Here is a 22,058-nt window from a genome sequence, read left to right on the forward strand (position 1 = left end):
AATATATATAGTATAATATATAAAATTGTTTGGATTTCGATCCTCCGTTTGAGAGTTTATACCTTAAAGTGTTTACTTGAGTTTGATTCTTGCAAGTTGCAAGAGCATAAAATATTCGGTTGCATCCGAACTTAAGCCTTCCTTACTTGTTTCGTAGATATCATTGTTTTCTTCGATAAAACGCGGAGAAATTTTTATTGTAATATTTTGATTCAAAATATGTAGTATAAATTTTCCATCATACTTGGACTAATATCGGCACAACCATGATTTTCAAACGAAAATTGTAACATAAAAATATCTGTTTTTTAAGTCAGTAAACGTTTGCTTGCGTCTGAAAAATATCCAATTTACTATGAAAATTTTTCTCAGAAAATGCAAAAACAGAACTCACTAAACTATTCAAATTTGCTTATATATTTATTTCATCATTTTCAAAGGCATCTCCACTGGTCTATGAAGTGTATTCAAAGAAAGCAATTTTTCATATGTCCATATATAGAAAATGCATGTTATGGCACTCATAAGTTGTATACTGAATTTTGCAGAGTTATCCTCATATCACTCACCAATTACTTTGCGCCCGCCCAACTATGTTCACTGTCATTGCTTTATACGTCACTGTCATTCCAATAGCGGAAATCAATTAGTTCAGTTTGTGAGCTTGAAAAATGAGCGCATTTATAGTTGTCGAGTCTTTTATGAGATTGTATTACAAATCCGCTCCTATTCGTTAATTTAGGATTTTTTTCCAAAACGCTTTCAACTTGCAACTACAACGCTGCATTTGTTGCACTTGGCAGGTGCTTCGCGCCTCAGTGCGCCGTTTTGCAATGCAATTATATGAATATTATTTTAATGAGAACTAATTCAATTAAATCGTGTTGTGCCAGCGCTGATTCGACGAAGCATGACAATACAAACAAATACATGTAGCCACTGCAACAAATTCGCCTGGTGTGCTTAAAGCCCACGTTGGAGCTGCGTTGCGCTTAAGCTGCCAGCGCTACGTGGCTCATTAGCAAAGCCAGCGAAAAAGAGGTGAAAAAAGTATTGACTAAAAATTAGCAATACAATGTGTTTTTTGTATACAAAAATACAAAAACAGAATATTCCAAAAAGAAGTTGTTGCAACTTGAATACGTTTTCGGCTTTCTGTTGTTGTTCTTTGCTTGTTTAGTTTATGGCCTGCCGTTTTTATTACAGCTAAATACGCAAAGTTGTAGTGAGCATACGCTCAGTTGGCTTTTGTCTGGTGTTTAGCTTTTATTACACAATTTTCATAATCTACACGTTCGCACATAATTTACACTTGAATACGGTTCGCGCTCGCTCGCTCGCTTACTTATTTATTATTAGCAATTAAAGTGAGCGCAACGACAACTCATGTCGCGACCGCCCCGCATGTGCACCAACACACTGACCACGCAACCGCTATAGCCACTGGTCACTAGCCACCACTTGGCCGTCTTTGGTCAACAGGCGAGTGTAGCGCTAAACAAAGCGAGCCGTCAACCCCAATTGAGCGGTTAAGCGCGTTGAACGGCGTCCTCTGTGGCTAAAACCATATTTGTGGTGGCGGTGGCAGTGGCTGTACCGCCGATATCGTAAATCCATCAGCGGCCAAATTTGTGACAGGCTTTGACAAATTTTTAAGGCCCTCAAAGGAAAAATGCCGCCAAAGCCAAAACGGCAACGGCCCTGGCCATCCACCACTACTGCTTGAGGTGGAATAGTATATTTATTGCTATTGCTATTGCTGGAAAAAGGCCATAAGATATGTTTATGCATATACATATATATATTTGTTGTAAAAAATGATATACCTTTTGTCTACGTACATATGTAAGTTTGTGTGTACGTTGCTGCTGTAAATTCCATTGCATAAAAAGGCTATGCAAGGACTAAGAAAGTATTTTGGTCAATTCGAATGTTTGTTGAGTTCAATTTTCTATGACCACTCGTACTATATTTGCTGTTATTGGCCATAGAGTAGCTCAGAGTATGCAATTTTAAAGTTCTTTTAATTGATTTTAATACATAGAAAATTCTATCCTAGCTATTTATGAAAATAAATTCTAATATTGTGTACGGAGGTAGACTTAAGAAGGGAGATTGCTTTTGAGGCCTAAAATAATCGATTTTTTGAGGAATTTTTTGGGAGGGATAGAATTGATTGAAAAGCGAAATTTCCAGATCTTATAGTTATATATTTATATAGTTATATACGAAATCTTTGATATTTTGCCTTTGGGAATAGATTTGGTAAGTATAGTTCCTAACAATAGAGCCTTATTCCCATACAGTCCTAACCAAAGTTTTAAAAATTCTTGTAGTAACCAATTATTAATTAAACTGAAAACACCTTCTGCTTACAAGACTTTATGAAAACTAAAACTAAGCTAAGAGTCTATGGTAACTAACAAATCAAGAAAGTTAAAATTTGCTCTAGTAAGTATTACACCATACCACTAAATTGTTTAAGGAGCTACATGGGTTTACGGGCTTCGAAAAATCGATTTTTTATTACGTTAATAAATTCTACAATATCTCTAGAATATTCTTCTAAATTTTCAAATTTATCCGAGTAATAGTTTCGGAGACTCAGCTTTAAAGGAATTTTGCGCTGGTGTGTCTTTAAATGCCTTTTCCTCGAAACTGTGTTTTTGAAGTCGGTTGGCAAGATTTATGAGAACTAAACAACCGATATTCTTGCAATTTTTTTCGATTACAACTATTTGAAAAAAAGTCGCGAAATTGTAATTTGTAAAAATTTTGCCAAAAATCCGTTTTGCAGTATTTTTTTCTTCGTCCAAGTTCTAAGTTAACATTTTTACTAAAACACGAACTATTTCACTTTAGATGATCCTGTAAAGAGTTATCCTGCTAATGCTGGTGCATCTTTTTTCCGAGGGGCCATCGCAAATTACGTTGCAATGACCGAGTTTAAAACATTTTTTTTTTTAATTTCGAAATTTCTTTTCACTATGTTTGTTACGCTTAAAAATTCTAATAAAATATTTAATTTTTTATATGATATTTATTTTACCCGAGGAAACCCATGTAACTCCATAACTCACAGGTGCACAGGAACTTGATTTTGATCTATAAATTTGTATTGCAACAATATGCTATCGCGGTTCGATATCGGGGGTTGACAAAAGATCTGCTTTTTATAGAAAAAATACAATTTTAGTATAAAAAGGTGCTTCCAAATTTAAAATTCTGATGTATTATTTGACACTACGGGTCCATTTGTCTATCATTCGGTTAATAAATAAGTTATACCAACCCCATTCGTAACATATGAAACGAGGTAGCTTTATATTGGGTTCTCAGTTCAAGTTCCTCCTTTAACCCTAGCATTAGCATTGTATTTCTCAATTCAGTATCATGGAGTTTCGTTGATTACTATAAATACCCACTTGGAAAGTCTTATATGTGAACAAGAAAAAAAAGTTAACATCGGTTGCATTGAAGTTACAATACCATTTGATTGTTCTGGTTTTATGGCAAAAATATGCTATATGTGATCCGATTTTGGCAGATTTGACAAATTAGCTGTATCGTTGGGAGAAAAGAACGTTTGCAAAACTTCTGATCGATAACCTAACAACTGACGGTCTAGTTTTAAGTACATATATAATCGATCAGTTACCTCTGCATGGTTCAGCGAAGTTTCATATTATGGATACACTTGAGATGTGAAAATAACTACTGGACAATTTTTATGATATATAGTATTTAAAAAATATTCTAAGCAGCATATGCCTCAAGGCCAAGTGGGAGAGAACATGACTTAAAATGTTTATAAATTTAAATTTGTATACCAAAGTTCTCTACTTATATGAAAGCTATATTCTCTCCTTAAACTGTGAACATACATCTATTTTACATTATCGTTAATAGCTAAAAATGCTTCAATAAATACGAGTGATTAATACTTTTCTATTTCCAGTATCTCACGGCTGGTGGTGCTTTATCCAATCTGCATCCCATCTCACCATCTCCGTTAGCCGCCACGAATCCTGCTCATCCACCTGCCTCGATCAGTCCGCCCTCCAATGGGCATGATAGTAATGTTAGCAGTACTGGTGTTGGTGGTGGTGTCGATCTCAATAGTGGCACACTAACGCCCGATCCTGCCTCGCAACCTTCAAATACCGGCACACCCAGCGCGGCAGGCAGTAGCGCCAGTGCGAGCGGCAGCATCGACAGCAGTTCGCTGGAACCATATGGCACATGTGCAACTGTCGATCCAATGACGGGTTTACCACCACCTTCAGTAACACAACATTCGCTGTCCGCTGGCGCAGTTTGCTGTGATAATGGTCGACCAGTTATGACAGATCCGATGACGGGTCAAACGGTTTGTTCATGTCAATACGATCCAACTCGTTTGGCTTTGAGTAGTTATGCGCGTATGCAGTCGGCAGCGGCAGTAGCGGCTTCGGCTGGGGTACAAACGCCTAGCGTGGGTGTGTACGGTACACCATATCCCTCGAATGAGCAGAATCCGTATCCCAGTATTAGCGTCGACAGTGGGCCCTTCTACTCAAGTTTGGTAAGTCAGAACATTTAAAGGATAACTACTTATTTACATAAGTATCCATTTTAATCGCAATGTTTTATTGAAAACAAAATATCACTGATTTACAGTAATTTTGCGACTGTTATGTTAAAAGTTGTTTCTTCATTTAACTAACATTATAGTTCTCTAGTACTGGATCGGTTACCAAAATTACTACATTTTTTGGCTAACCCAAACCGACCAGACCATAACGTAATTACTGGCAGTTATAAATCTGATAAATAAAAGGCACCACATTCTCCTTGGCAGAATAGAGACAGGTTGGAGCTCTGGTGTGTTCTTGCGATATACAGCTACATATATAAACATTTACTTGGAACATGAAAAGTATTATACTGGTTAGTTGAAAAAGTCTTTTCGTATTTCTAATCAAATTAAATTTTTTTATATTTATAATAATAAGCAAATAAAGAAATATGTACCATTTTGGTTGACCTCTTTTTGCATGTAGTTTGCTAGAGACGTTATTCTATCAGTGTAAAACTTTCATCGCTGTAAATCGAAATTTCGAAACTTCCAGAACGGAAGCGAGTGAACTGATACAGCATCGCCTCCGTAACCTTCACAAATTTCATTGGTGGCTTGCATAGCATTCTTCCCTTTTTAATACAAAAAATTGAAAATATAAAGAATTTCCTCAATATTTTCACTCATTTTTGAACAACTCTAACTTTTTTTCAACTTCCCTGAATTTAATTTTTTTTGGTTAAATGAAGCTTAAAATCTCACCTTCCAACACTATATGGTATGAAAGAATATGATTGGTAGCACTGGAGATATGCGACTGCAACGACATCTATTGACAAAATACGAAAAGAATTTTTCGGCTCATTAAACATAGTAGTATTTATACAGTTTAATATCATGGTGGAAGATTTTCAAATCGATCTTGTAACATCAAATCCTATGCAATACTACTACTAATCCAAAACACATTATCAAGCGTAGACATGCGGGTTACATACTTTCTTGTAATATATAAGCTGTAGTCAGTTCGTGTATTGAAAAGTCTCACAAAAAAAAAAAAAAACCATATGGACCAAGTTTTGAGAATCTTTCAAGACCTTCATCTGCAGTGACTTCAATGTCATGATGGGTGTGTAGCAACGTATTGCGGTATTTTTGCGGTATTTTTATTGAATTTTCAATTGTTCATAAAATTTTTTTTGATGACTCATATCCAGCTGTTGACCGATGCTACGGCTGTTACTATACCGGTCTGGTGTGTGGGGGAGTCCGCCACTGCCTGTTGATGTACACGCAGTAGGAAACATCGCAACCCTTCCTTGTTGGCAGTGTCGATATTGCGAGGTCAAGACGAATCTCACAGTTTTTGAAAGATGAGAGGAGTTTTTTTCCACCTTTAAAATTCCTTTAACTTTACAATCCTCAAACGCCTCACAGGTCCAAAACGTTCAACTCAAATCCGTTATGTATGCTAAATATGGCAGTTCGATGATTAGGTTATGAAAAAAGAAAAAATTGGTTTTCATTTACTTTTTTTTTGTTTTTAGAAAATATTCAATTTTCCAACAATTTCGATAGATCTCTTAAGTGCTTTAAGCTCCTACACAGCGTTCACTATTCGCTTAATATTTGCCAGAAATATCTGAGTTCCGCTCTCGTTCATACACATATTATAGCGTTATACCATTTAAATGTATGCATTTTGTGGCCGTTTTTCCTCTCTTTAGTCTCTTTTGTTGCATTATGTTCTTATTTCGCTTTCGCATTTCTTGTCTATATTTGTCGACTCGTTTATAAGCTTGTAAAGTATTTTGTGTTCATTTATTCAGTTGCTTTGCGGGCATTTGTGGCTAATTCTCTAGCGCCCACCACCATCCCTAAGCCACAACAACAACAATGCCACCGCCAGAACCGCCAGCGCCATTGTCCACAAATAGACATATTGTGGGGCAATACAGTCACCTCTCGGCGAACTAAATGTCACTGTCATTTTGCTTTTGTTTTTGCTTTTAATGTGGGTACCCAGCGGATTTTTGTTGTTATTCCGCTGGCTGCCTACATGTATTTGTGTATGTTTGTGTTTCGTGCCGTCTGCTTATTTGGTTTATTGTTGGTGTACTTTTCTTGTTCGACTGCGGTTTGCGGATTTGCATTTCGCATTTCCCATTTCCACTAATTTCGCTTCGTTTTCCTCTGTTCGCCGACTTTGCTTGGCATTTGGCACATTTGTTTTGCTTTGCAAGTTGAAGGTTTATGCTTCACGGAGCTTTTGTGCCATTGACGTTGTTATTATTGCATTCGTTATTATTATTATTATTATTGTTCACTGTTGTTTTTATGCTATTTTGATTGTTGTTGCTGTTTGCATCTAAGCATCATATAGGCTTGCGTCTTATTTTCGCTTTGCAGTAACATTTGCCCCGGTTGGAAAACCTAAACTAGTGATTCTTATGTTCGCATAGAGATTTGTAGGAAACTTCTTCTGTTCTTCCTTTCCGCTGTTTGCCGCCAATTGGAGATTCCTACACTTGGAACCTACACCAGGTCCTTCTCCAGCTAATCCTTTCAAAGCAGGGAAGATCTTTCTCTTCCTGTGCCTCCCCCGGCGGGTTCTGCGGCGAATACTTTCGGAGCTCGAGCGATTTCATCCATTTGGGCGACATGACCCAACCAGTGTAGCCGCTGTCTCTTAATTCGCTGAACGTATATCTTGTACTGCTCATCATTTCATCGAATGCGATATTCGCCGTTGCCAATGTGTAAAGAAGCATACATTTACCGCAAAACCTTCTCTCGCAAACTTATAAGGTCGACTCTTTAGATGTTGTCATCGTCCATGTCTCAGCACCACATGGAGTCAAGAGACTCCAAAGTAGCACCAAGTTGGCAAGAGTTATTCTGCGTTGGATTTCGAGGCTGACATTGTTGCTGACAGTGAAGATTAGTACTTACAATACCGTCCTCATATTGGCATAGACCGTAGGATATCAAGAAATCATACTACAGATTGTTGCTTGCTCTGTAATCATGCCTCCGAGAATTCTGAAAAGATCATTAATGATATATCAAAAATTTCAAAGAAAAAAGGGGAAAACCCTTGTCTGTTCCTGCTGGTATATCTCGGTGCAATCCACCTTCAGTATGAAGAATATCATACATACATACATACGTACGAGTATATTCACATACATAAATGCTATGATTGTCTTCCAGCGTATTATGGAAGTTGTTCAGCTTTGACGATTATTGTTATTGTTTTCTGTGTATTGTTGTTTTTGTTTTAATTGTTATGCTGTTGTTGGTATTATTTACACTTAAAGTCTTATGTGCATTTTATTTTTGCCTTATCTTGCCTCGCCTTTTTATAGTAAGTCTGTTGCATCTTTTTCTGCTTAATGCTTCTCAAGTTTCCACTCATCGCTGAACCGCATGAAGCCGAATGAGTAGGTGAGCTTCGATGCCTATCAACCGCCTCCCTTCTGCTGTGCCGTGTGCCGCAGCTGTCAGCACCTGGTGCATTTCTAGCTATTCATGCTTACTCGGTATGCATCTCTGCCTGCCTGCCAGTTTAATGTGACGTCCGTCCGCCTGGCGGGTTAATGTGCTCATGTTATGACAACAATTATTGTAAATGTCACAAATTAGTTTTGCAATTAGTTTTGCATATGTATATTGGCTTTATTGTTAATTACGCCATTGTTTTTATAATGTGTAACATGATGCCACACATTTTGTTGTGGTTTTGTTTTATGTCCTTGGCTTGTCTCGAGATTATTTTTCAAAGCTTATGCAGATATATAAGTAAAACATGCTTGCAGCCATGTATATATCTTAGTGGTAATCAACATCAACTTTTAATCGTATTTCAATGAGACTTCTTTGAGAATACTACTGGTTGAATCTTGGCTGGATTCTAATACTTAATTAAACGGGATAAGTCAATATATATTTAAGTATTAAGAATTGTGTTCAAAATGCATAAAGCTCCCAAAATTTCCGAGTCCTGAACTTAAACTATAATAATATAGACTGTTATAGAATTAAAATAAATATGACAGTTCTTGGAGATGCCAAACGAAAAAGTTCTCTTGTTTTATTTCGCTTTGCACTTATTTACCCGGATGTCTTAAAGCACGAAGTTCGCGGTGTTTTTGCATTAAACTAACAAAAGCGGGAAATTCAAGGAGAAGGTGTTGAGATGATTTCATCATTTCTTCTTCTAAACTGCTGATGCAGCTGGTATCTGATAAAATGTTCAATTTTAATGCATGAAGCCCGTTCGAACAGTATGAACTCTTATAACCATGAAATGGTGAACCTTTCGACTGCACAGCTGCTCATAGTTGACCAGGGCATGCTGATTTGGTATAAGATCCAATAGTCCACTAGTGAACTACAAGATGAAAACAAAGCTCCTAATGGCTCAATTAGGCTTACAATTTCCTGCAACACCATCTTTTCACTAGTCTTGAGCGCCCAGTTAGCGTACTGAAGGTTAATATCGCTATCCTACTATCGGAGTGGATAGTCACCAATCTGAAGGAGGCTGCACTCCATAGCAAATGGCCTACTGCTGACTTTATAGTAGCTTGGGAGGCGCAACACTAGCCAGGAGGCATGAAAAAATGAAGCTGATGGAAAGTTTCCGATAGCGTACTTCTCCACCAACCGCAAGCTCCTATAAAAAAGCTCACCTCCAGCTAGTCCTTAGCTCCTACGCCTCCCACGAAGGTATGCCAGTAAAGAAATTACAGCCAAGGCTAGATTCGCCGACCTGGTAATCCAAATTTTTTGGTGTGCGAGGATTGCAGAGAGATGATGTGCCAGTCTGAGAGTAGTTTTCGCAGCTAAAGGTATGTCCACTGGTGCCATATGTGGCAGGAAATTCAGTGCCATAATTAGTGTGGTTCGTAGTGCACCACAAATACAAATGAACGCTTCTTCGCGTGTTTAGTTTTTGAAGCACCTTCCAATATTATACATATAAGCATTTTGATTAAATGCACTTTGAGCTACGTTGAGTAGTTGAAGAAATATGCAGAACTTATCTCCAAGCAGGAAAACTTTGGAAATCTTTTAAAGTTTATAAATAGCTGCCTTTATAAGTCAAATTTATGTTAAACTCTACAAAGGACACGATATTTCTTTTTGTCTGTTCAAGGCTTTAAGTATCGAATATTTGGAGCCAAATTGTACAGTCGACTTTTTTCCATAAATATCAATTAAGTGTGAGATTTGTAATGAAATTCAGGAGTAATACGTTCCTGACAATGGTATGAATCATGCCAATACTTCACTTGGCTCCCATATACCTAACACAACAATTTTCGAACTTGTGGGTAACTTTATATCGCATATACCGGTCAACATGTCAGTTATCTCAATGAAAATGAGAGAGCGTGTTTTAATGATAACAGTGTATCTTTGAGTCTAAAATGGATAAAATTGAGCGAAAACTTGAGCTAGCCCCATATAACAAACATATAACAACTGGGTTACCTTACTCCATATGATCGGTAATGGTCGCAGGGAACGTTGTAATGGTATGGGTCTTATTCGTGGTTTGTGTAGTATTGACAAAAATGAATAAAACTACCACCAAATTTCGTTTTTCGAACAAAAATTTTGTCGAATATGTTGTTCAAAGAACTTTTTTAAAATTCCCTGAATCCAGTAAGATTTTTATTTAGTTTTGGTCTACTATAATAGTTTAATGATCGTTGCAGTTGGACAGCAACTATATTTGCAAGATTCTCCACAAAACGTTTGTTACGACTATGAATAGGTATTATACACCAAAAACTTTTTATAGGTAGACGATTTGCTAATACCTTAGTTTTCTAAATATTTGTTTTCATTTCATTCAGTGTGATATTCATCTTTTACAACAGCGAAAGGAAAATGAGCTCTTCCACAATTTCAATTTTGAATTTTTCAAGAATTGATCATTACTTTTCCACTACATATTATGGAAGGAGTAATGAGACCTTAATAAAGAAAGAAGTTTTGTCTTGTCCTAACTCATTTATTCTCACAACTTATTTCTCCAATATTGTTCGAAGCAGTACTTGTATAAATAAAGTGTTTTCCCACCGTTCTGGGTTTATTCGCAATTCGAGTTTAAGTTATGTGAAGATGATGATGTCATTTCAGAATAATGCCATACAAGCGACAATTTCAACAATTACAGACTGATGAATAGCCGTTATTTACTTACTCGTTTAGCCTAAAGAAAACTGATGGTTTCTACGTGATATTTCAATGGATTTTTTTTACAAGGATTGGTCTAACTTTTCCTCTGTTTGATTGGATATTGGACTCAAGGTCAAGTGGCTGTGTTTTCACCAGAGATAAAAGTAGATTCATATTGCTAATTTTTAGTGAAATTTGATCCAATCTTAAAATATGCTTTTGAAATTGTGGAGTTATGTACTTGTCAGCCATTATCTCATTCACACACTTCGCTCGATATTTGGGTCTTTGTCAGGTTTCATCTTTATTTGATGATCCCTTGCGGTTTTCAATTTCTCTGTCGACCTCACTAAAACTTCGGTATGTCTTATGTGTCTGTAGTTATGCCTTCTGGAAGAAAAAATAACTGCGAAATGTAGTTCCATTATGCAGATATATCACTTTCGTAAGCAATTCGTAAGCGTAAGTGTAAAATTTGTTTAAGGAATTCGATGGTTGCCTGTTGCAATTGCACTCGCTTTAGCGCTATCTTTGCATGAAAATCATTTAGCTGAACTGTGGAATGTAAAATAGTGTAATGTCAAAAATATCGTCTATAAAAGAAAACAATCGGTATTTACCAAAAATATGTACTGATTTCTATTAATGTATCAAATATGTATGTTGTCTATTAATCGTATATATGTACATAAGATTCTGTTTATTTGCGCTTGTGTATATCTACACATGTTTGAGTCAATTCATATATGATCTCCTAGTTATGAGCTACTTACCACGCCGTCAGCACTAAACACATACATACCTACATATATACAAACATGTTGGCTCACAGCGGTGCACCATGTCAATTGGCTTTGTAGCTTTTTGTATAATTTGCAAACATAAGTGAATGACTAACAGCAAACACACAGCAAGCAACGCATGCAACTTTCGGTGGCATGTTCTATAGCTATTCATCATTTTTAAAAGACATAAACAGTAATAAATATTTATAGCAACTAAAATGCATTATGCGGAGTGAGAAGCCAATTGCAACGCGTTGCAATAAAATTAGGGTGAACAAGATGAAATGAAATTCAACATGAGAACACACAAACACCTGCATATATATGTGTATGCGTCTGTGTGCAAGCAATGCACGTTGGTTATTTGAAATATAGAATTAAAACATTCGCGCTGCGTAATTATTGTGTAAAAGTGATTGTTGAACATTAGAGTGGCACAGCCCATTGGTAGTACGAGTATGTGCAAATTTGTGAAAAATTATAGGTATGCTGCAGAACGGCAATGACTTAGAGTGGAACTATTTTATTAAGATATAATACATATATGTATACATATGCTTAGCTGTATGAAATTTTTTTGCGAATGCCTTCCCGCGTTTCTTGAAGAAAACTTTAATTGAGCAGTAAATTTGCAATTTTTTGCTATTACTCACATTGCTAATGATGTTGTTCGCTATATAATATAGATTTTATTGTTGCTTGCTGGTTGCCACTTAGCGCTGCCAGGCGCATGCGTGCAGGCAATTGTGCGTTGAGTGGAGTGTATGATAACATTCACATATATGTATAATGCAATTACTTTAGTCAATTATTGCACAAACTAAATTGATAGGCACTTAAAAGGCAAAAAAAATATATATTTAATAAGCTACTGTTAAAACAGCTATAAGCCGCTAATGAGCTAAGTGAATGCTGTGTTTTATCTTTTAACGTAAAAAAAAAAAAAATAAGTAAAAAGATGGCAGCTACGCACTTTTCCAGCGAAGAGTAAGCCAACGCCATACACGACGCGCGCGCAAGCAAACTGTTGGCTGTTGAACGCATCACAACAGCAAACAGTAGGACGCACATGCGTAAGTTATTGCATATATAATACACACATATACACTTAAGCATGAGTACCGCAAAGTCACTGCCATGCCACAGCAAAGTCAACTGCCAATCCAAGCAGGCATTCATGCTTCAAGCGTGCAACAGAGCGTATGAGCAATCTTATTTATCATTTCAGGTTGACTGACAGATGCCAACGCATACATGCTTACATACGAACATGTGAGCAGCATAACTTTAAAGCAAACAGGGAAAAAACCTAACTTCGGTTACACTGCAGCTATGATACCCTTCACAAATAAGAATTCAAAAAATTTCTTACAAAAACTTGGTTTTCATTGGTTATTTTGTATGGCTTCTATATGCTATAGTTATTCGATCTGAACAAGTTTTACGGAAGTTGCATCATTTTTTCAGATTTATGCCAAATTTGATGAAGATATCTTGTCAAATGAAAAACCTTTCCATACAAGTATTTAATTTATTTTGGTCAGTTTGTGATTCGATTTGTACAGTTTCATCAGGGATTACACTACTGCTTCCAAAAATAAATCATGCCAAGTTTTATGAAAATATCTCGTCAAATGGAAATGCTGTACATACAAACACTTGATTTTGATCGCTTAATTTGTATCACAGCTATATGTTATTGTGATTTGATATGTACAATTTTTTCAAGAAGTACACCAGTACCAGTGGCAGAAAATGATTCTTGAAAAGCTTTAAAAAAATATCTCGTTAAATGGAAATGCTGTACATACAAGCACTTGATTTTCAGTGGTCAGTTTGTTTGTCAGCAATATGCTATAGAATTCCGATATCACCGATTCCGACAAACGAGCAGCTTCTTAGGGAGAACAAGGCATGAGACAAATTTCAGATCGATAACTCAAAAAACTGAGAGTCTAGTTCTCGTATATATAAAGATCGAGCAAGTTTGTTATACTGATGATTTATATATAATTTATAGGGTCCCTAACTTTTACTTCTGTTCAGGGTATAAAAAACCAAGAGTTATGTGCGCATTTTAACACAGATTTTGCCAGGCAACTCATAAATATTTGTTTGTATATATAGTATTTTTTCACAATATTTCTTTTATAGTTAGACACACATAAATATCAAGGTAATTATTTTTGCGCAAACGCCTATTTTTCGAAGCATGAAAACGCACGTGAAATCAATAATGGATGGTACGTTAGCACTCATGTACGCGCACGGCCCGCAAGAGGCCCCTACTAATTAAGCGATCTAATTGTTTTGACTGCATTAAGTCGCAGCGAATCGCGAGGTGCGAGCGCGTGTGCATTTACATCGAACAATTGTATATGTATGTAGCTGTATGTGTGCTGCTTGACGTGCGTGTGGCCATTAACGGCGCGCATTCGTGTGAATGCGCATGCGCATGCGCAACGCATTTTCTTTGCAAACTGCACCAGCGACTTTCGCATTTATTTTGCACACGTTCGCACATCCCCGCATACATATTAAAACATATATATATATATATAATAGCAATGCGCGCCACGATTCACGATTGTGAAAAATTGGTTTGCTTGTAATTAGCTGGTAGCTGCTGTGCTGGCTTCCAGTGCCACACTTAAAGTACACATACTTATTATTTATTATTTATTAGATTCCACAGCACTGAAAGCATTTCCAAATACTATTTACCTAACTTAACATAGTGCGCCTGTGTATGTGTGTGTATTTCTCACATGTATGTTAGAAAATCCAATAAATAAGCAACTATGTAGCCTAGTCGCGTGTATAAGTCACATTAGCATAGACAATAAAATGCACTAACTTATTAATAATTTAGATATATATATAATTGAAGATATTTTTTTTTTATATATATTTATAATAACATGGAAAATATCAGTAAATCTTAAGCATAACGGCGCATATGAAAAAGATTTCTCACTCTAGCGAGATAACGAAATAAATTTTGCTTAAGCATTCCAATATCATAAATTTGTAGAAACGTGTACGTAATGGTTTTGTGACGATCGTAGTCATAATAACGTCGTTTCTTTCAAGCCACTTGACGTATCTGTGTTAATTATGTAAATAGCGCCGACAAGTGCAATGTTACTATTTATTTGCTTGTTTGCAGGAACCTGAGTTTTAAATTCCATATTAAACAAAATATAAGTGCATATACTATATGTAATATATGGGCACTAGTAACAGAGAAATGGCCTTAGAGATCACTCGATACGAAAGCAATTTCATATTATCATGGATAATGTTGGCGAAACAGGGAGACATGGCTTATTGTCTATGGGACTTGGAGGTCAGTGAAACGCGGTAGGAGTCTGACTACAGAAAATATAGATGTAGGACTGAAGTGCGAGACGAAATTGTCAGCACTAGCAGATCAACCTCTGCTAAGTTCATAGGGGAACTCAGCGATGTCCAAACGGCTGAGTAGGAATCTGAAGAGCATGCTTGTACACCTAAATGGATCGAAAGATTACTAAACGTCGCTAGCGAACGTTGGATAAATATAACGTACTTTTATCGCAAGCTACATTCGCTTCAGCAAAAAGGATTCAAGATATTGAACTCTCGCTTGGAAAAATGCCACGGAAGGTAAAGCATTCACACAAACAGTAGATCGACAATACAAGCATTGAGCTCACTAACTGAACGCTCAAAGCTAGTCAAGGCGCGTCTATCTTTACTAGAAATATCAGCAAATTACTTCATCATCAGACTCTTTTGGGTGCCTGGTCATAGCGGAATCGTTGAACCCTGCAAAGCTGACGGGCTCATCATGCTTCGTTCATATTGGATTGCGATCTTGCGTTCTAGCACTGAACCAATGGACCTTGCGTGAGCTCAGCAGGCGTTGGGTAATAGCCTGGTCCCTAACAGGAGTTATATATTCCGTATTTCTACTAAATCGAAGCCGGTCATAATGTTATAATCAATGGGCAGCACTGTGAAGTCATATTCAATGACTTTTTAGTAAATTGGTGGATATTTATTCCAATAAAATGGCGTTACATGCTACAGTCAACGGAATAATCAATAAATTGAACGAAACTCTTGGTTAGTCCATTATTTCGCGCCGTGGGCATGTGGCGTGATCTTCAAGAGAGTGCAATTATGTTATTGCTACGTGCGTAAAAAACGCTCTTTATAAAAAAAATTTGTTCTAGTTCCTTAGAAGGAGTGACATCTTCGAGAGGATTGTGATATGGAGTCTTATTAGCTTTTATATATTTTTATCTTGATTACTGTTAATACGATATTTTATGAATATTAATATTTCTAACCCTCCTTCAAATATTCTCATGTAAATTTTATTGAATTTTCTTCACTCTCTTCTTGGCATAAACTGCATTAACGAGCTGACATATTTTCATAATTATTAACGATTAGCCGTGCGCGCTTTGCTCTTGGTCTCACTCCCTGCAAAGGATTACATCTAAAAGGGGCTATTTTCAAACAAGTTGTTTCACACATTGCAGGCGACGGCTGTGGCAAGTAATGTGGCAGTGGTCATTCGCTCATTCAAAGTACACACAAATGAAATAAAATGAAGAAATTACTCTGGAATGTGACAGAGCTACTGTGCTTTGGACTCCTTAAGCTAATGCCGAGCAGCACGAAATGCAGTTATGCGCATACACACATACATCCATGCATGTGGCAAGTAGGTGAAACGTCAAAGTTTTGCTTCTGAAATTCAAATTCCACACTCGACGAGTTGTATATTTTCGTGCGATAATTGATGGCGAGTATTTTTTAATGAGCGCGTTTACATGCGTACGAACGCACACACACGCATTCTCGTGTATGTATGTATGTGGGTAAATACAATAATTTATAGGCCTATATTCTTGCGTGTTCGTTTGCATTTGTATGAGGACGATTCTGCTTGCAATTGCTTTCCTTCAGCTACATAAGCGCTGGCGGACTTACCTGTGTGTAATTTCTCTTGCGAGCGAGTGAACATCTTAATCGCTTAGTAAACACTGACAACAAAAAATCATAATTGCTGCTGCAGACCAGTGGCAGCCGCAACTCAAATGTCGGCAGCAGTGCCAGGCAATGTTGCTGCCCGAAACGCTTTGACTGTCTGGTTGAGCTGTCGCTTACTGACGAATCGTGTGCAATTCCGTTGTGAGTGGCAATTATATTGTATGTTTTTGTAAAACAATTGTCTTAAGAAATACGAATACTCGTACTTGCAAAAAGTAGGCTCCAATCATAAGCAAAGTCTAGTAAACGTCAAAGCAAAATGCATTGCGCTTGGCGAAAAGTGAAGGGGTGAGTGAAAATTTGCATAAAAAAAAAACGACAAACACAAATAAAATGATGAAAAACTAAAAATTGGGTAAAGAAGAAAACTGTTATTAATCTGTTCGAAGTTGCACACCGAAAACGCAAACTTGGTGTTGGCAGTAGTTCGGAAATTTAAAACTCAGTTAGCACATAATAAGCACTTACTGACCACAACATAAGGAGGGCAACATGAAAACCTAGGCACAAAAGTAGCGTCGGCATGTTGCAACAAGAAATTTACATTTCACTCGATGTCGACTTAATTTTTAAACAAATCAGTTTGTACTTGGAGGCAGAGAAGTTTCGTGTCATATCAGCATTTGTATCTCTGATACATTACATTGTTGCGAAGATGACTTTGATATTTCGTGATATGTTGACATTAAAACAACTCAAAATTACAAATGCTACACTTTAAAACCACAATCAATAAAATAAAAAAATTCAAGTACGAATGAGAGAGAATGTAACTAGAAATGGAAAGGTGGCAAGTTAGTAATTTTTAAATTAAACAATGCGTGTTAATGCCTTAGGTAAACCTCTCTTTTATATCCTGAATACGGTGTATTAAATTTTCCATCAATTTTGATGTGTGTTTAACGTGGGTACCTGCTAACGACAGCCTAACTACACGGCGCCCAAAAGCACCAGGGATCAGCGCACTGGAAATCCCAGGCGTTTTCAATTGAAAGTCTGTGTTTCCTCAATATGCCATCCCCAACATTTATACTCCAATTGTGAACAATTACTAAAAATCGTCCTCCCTTCCGTTCTATTTCGGATTTTGAGAGACCTTCAACTAAAAGAAGAATTCCATTTCGTTCCTACAATAGGGGATTTTTTGTGGAAAAATTGGCTCCTCTAGAAAGTAAGTTCCTGGCAGTCAGGTTCCTCCAATCGATTAATCACTCGATCGCATATTAGGTAGACAAATGGCCTATTTATATCATACCAAACACATATTTGTTGACATTCTCCCTTTACAGCCCTCTGAACGGATATCCAGCACTTTTCCAAATACTGGAAGGAGACTGATGCCCTGACAAGAGCTGATCTGAAAATCAAGAATAATATATTTTGTACCCTTTTATCCTACAAGCGAATGTCGTTTTTTTTAATATTCAATTTTGTTTAGAATCTACTCTACAAACTATCTTCATACGGAGAGAGTACTCATGAGAAGGTCTTCCCTACTAATTCATCTAAATAAGAAGTGAAAGTGGAAAAGAAGCTCCCTAAAATTCCTTCAATTATGTGCTAAAATTGATTCTGTCATATGTGAATATGAATGTGAGTGTACCGACGGTGAAACAGTGCGAAGCAAGCCCCCGCAAAGCTCAGCAATCCGAAAGTAGAACATACGATGAGTCAGGAGCCCCGGACTGCTCCCATGCTACTGATATTGGCTTTATATCCAGTAAATCCACCGATACCTTGATGGCTTCAACTTCTGCTTGAAAATTGTTGCAGTAGCCAGGAAGCCTGAAACTGGTGTTGATAAAGATCTCCTGGCAGTAAACCCCTCAACTTACCTTCCCCTAAGCTTAGACCCATCCGTAAAGAACTTCACTGCCCATTTCCTCCCACTTGTTTTTTATTTATTTTTCTTAATAGCGTCGAGCACTTTTCAAGTTTTGGTTGCCTTCTCTCTTTTCTAAAATTTTCAAGTATTTTTATTCAACGTCATATTAGATTATGATCGAGGTTGGAGTTATTACTACTTCCACTCAATCTTAAGCAAATGTTTTTGTGAGAAAAAATTCAAATTGCCGAATTTTGATATAATATAGATCGTTATGAACAAATGTCCTTAATGTAGCATCATCGAGAGCATGGTATTGTTTTTTTGTAAGCCAAAGCTTTTATCTTATTTATAGGTAACGTAAGTACCAAAACAGGTTGGTGGATCAGTTGAGTGTAGCCTAATATGCATTTTTTTTTTGTCAATTCTTAAATAATTAAAGAAATTTATAAGTGGCAACAAATAAAAAAAAAGATATTTTTAACCCACTGTCTGAGATGCTTCTCTCTCATGCTTTATAGGCATAACACTCATAGCATTAAATTTAATGGACGTGATTTTAAATTGCGCTTTGCATATAATGAATGCCAATCTTAATTTATTCAATTGTGCAGAAAATAGTTATACAAATGTTTAACGTCCGAAATCGCTTAACGTTCGGAACATTTGCAAACCAAATATACGCAGAGCGCTTCCCTTCAAAACAGTCGTGGACGCGGTAGATAGTTGCAAGCGGCATCGCTATGCGCTTTGCCAAGTTGTAATAAATACCTCTATGATATGGTCATTGTGATGTTTGTTTTTGCTGTTGCTGCCGCCGACAGAACCACTGTTTCCACAATTTTCACATTGGCCAACGCCATCTAAAATTAAGGTATACATACATACATATGTACCTATGGGTATGCAGGTATATAATTAGCTTTTTTCATATTTGCAAAACTCCGATTAGTTACTGAGTGCTGGTTTGGTGGCTGTGTGTCCATCGCCGTTTGGCAGCAGTTGGCACAACAATTAGTGCAACACCGAAGTGCAGCAGCTCATAAAAAGTAGTTAATTGCATTTCTATGCAAATCGCAAACATTAAAATAATTACAGTTGTTGACTCGTGTTTCAAGCTGATTTCAAAGAAAACAGCAAAAAATATGCGAAAAAGCGAAAATACAAATACAATTCGATGGCGGAAAAAAGTCGAAAGACAAAAAATAGTCTACCGCGCAGGCGTAAAAAGTTTGAAATGCATTTATTGAGGAGGAAACGAGCGAACAGCGGCCTACGCGGCGCAGTTAAAGCCGCTGCCGCCGTTCTGCCCCGCTCACCGGTCGCTGCGTCGACTCAAAAAGCGTCGTTGGGCGCTCAAATATGCATTCGTTTTGTTGACTCTTGATAACGGTCTGCCATGCATACCAATGCATGTATGTGCGCGTCTGTGTAGGCACTTCAACGCCTTGGCTGCCGTCAAAGATGTTGTTGTCACAAGCGTGTCGAGTGCGCCAGTGGTTACGTGGATCCGGATATAATTTACTTTGCAACAGCTTCAATGTCTTGTAAAAATGCGCGATTAGCAGCTAGTGGCACACAAATTCAGCAACGCATGTTGCCACATATGTACGTACACATGTTTATGGCGGAAAAGCTATAAGAGCAGCCGTCAACAACAACATGTTGGATGAAGTTGTTGTGCTTGTATGTAGTACATAAATCGGCAACAATGCGTTTTACATTTTATCGACTGCTTGTTGGCTGCCGTTCGCTAATTGCCGCTTGTACGCCTAATTTAACAAGCCATAAGAAAATAAATAAATTTAATTGTAAAAATATTTGTGTACGAGAAATGAACTGACATGTAAACATCTTTCTAATTTTCTCGTCACATCCAAGGCCGCCGAGAGAAAACTCGGAAGCAGTGGTAAAAAAATAGAGGTTGCGCTCTTAACAAGAATGTTTCTTATACTTTACAAATTTAATTGAATATATTTCCAGACACTACTTCAATGTTTTTGATGAATAAATCAAATTCGAAAAAAAAACTCAGAAACTAAAAAAATTTATTGGGGAATGTTTATTATCATTAAAAAGAACATTAATTGACATCAATTTTTTGTGGGTTATCTCTTTTGAATGTTGACCGTGGCTATGTCTCTGATGGTCCATCTCTTGATTAAAATTTTTAATGACACGTTCCAGCTGATGTTTTAATTGTTTGGGATTATCCCTATAGTTTCGACTTTACATATCCCCACAGGAAAAAGTCAAAAGATGTTATTGTGATGGTCAGTTGCCTGGTCCAAAACGTGAAACCATCTGCTTACCGAAGTAAGTCGTCTTGTTGAAATCCAATGTCGTCAAGATCACGAGCTTCAATTTCAGTCATCATATACATAAATAGTCGGTTATCAGGGTGTCTATGGACCGATGGTTCCACCGGTTTACAAACCGAACCAAACTGTTGTTTTTTCTTGATCAAATGGCAGCTTTTGAAGATCTTCTGGTTGCTCTTCGCCCCAAATGCGGTAATTTGGCTTGCTTACATACCCATTGACCCAGAAATATTCCTCATCGTTGAACAAAAGTTGTCTTGAAAACGTTGAATCTTCTTGAAACTTTTCAAGAGCCCATAGAGCGAAGCGATGTCGCTTTAGCTGTATTTTTCAATTTAAAATCTATATAAATTGCGCGAGGTCATTCCACACATCAGTCCGAGTTGCTGCGAACGGCGTCGAGTCGAGCATTCACGGCACTCTCAGTTACGGCTGCTGAAATTCCTTCAGTTCGGGCGGGACGTGATCAATTCGGTTGAATAGTATTCAATAATCATTGCTGGGTCTCAAGATGGTTGATGGTGTTGGGAATAGTAAAATCTGTATGCCGACTATGTTCACCATAAGTTGACCGAAGCACGCGAAACATATTCTTTTTGTAAAATGCTACAATCTTCAGTTATTTGGAAGTCAGAAGTGAGCCTTTTTAGGAATGCGGTAATAATAATCTGGAAATCCAATTTTTTTGATAATTCTGCCTCTAAGCACAATGTAGCTAGTTCTGCCTCAAAATATGTGAGAAAAGTGTCATAGAAAAGTTTTCAAGATTTTGAAACATTGAACAACGCATAAAAATTAGATTTTTAAATTCAAAACCAAAATTGAAAAAAAGCAGAATCCATAATATCCTTTACAGCTGAACTTTTTATAGCATAAAAGTATAAAAAACAATTTCTTTCTGATATTGGGCAATCCGATTTGGTAAGCTACAGTGGACCAATGGGAATAATATGTTCGGAAATTGTAGCAATGCCTTGTAAAATATCTCAAAACCTGCAAACGGATTTGAAAAATTAACGCTCTTCAACTAATGAAAACATTGAAAAAAGTGAAGGATTCAGACACTATTGCAATCGTCACGCAAGTGTTATAGAGATGACAAGAGAGCTCGACATTCTCGCTTCACTCAACCATGTAAAGCTGATTTTTTTTTTTAAACAAGACCGTAAGCAAGTCTCTTTGGACATGCTTGGTCGTGCAAATTCCAATCCCACATTCATGGTGAGCATTATAACTGCTGGTGAGACATGGGCTTATAAGTTTGTCATGTAAACAAGTCAACAATCTCACAATGGAAGGAAAAAACCAGACGAAAACTAAAAAAGAAACGC

The 22,058-nt window shown here is 37.0% G+C and overlaps 1 protein-coding gene across 5 annotated transcripts in view; it reads left to right on the forward strand.

Moving 5' to 3' along the window:
- Positions 1 to 22,058, forward strand: part of LOC108965494 (homeobox protein araucan-like) — a 101,451-nt gene that overhangs the window by 20,862 nt on the left and 58,531 nt on the right. For all 5 annotated transcript variants that reach the window (XR_001993109.1, XM_018927990.1, XM_018927975.1 and 2 more), the window contains exon 2: positions 3,959 to 4,564. Coding sequence is in view for 4 of the 5 variants with exons in the window: in XM_018927990.1 (XP_018783535.1) it covers positions 3,959 to 4,564 (606 nt within the window). In the remaining variant the exon portion in view is untranslated. The remainder of the gene's footprint in view (positions 1 to 3,958; positions 4,565 to 22,058) is intronic.

Source organism: Bactrocera latifrons, unplaced genomic scaffold (assembly GCF_001853355.1).
Source record: "Bactrocera latifrons isolate USDA-ARS-PBARC rearing strain unplaced genomic scaffold, ASM185335v1 scaffold_1, whole genome shotgun sequence".
Lineage (NCBI taxonomy): Eukaryota > Metazoa > Arthropoda > Insecta > Diptera > Tephritidae > Bactrocera > Bactrocera latifrons.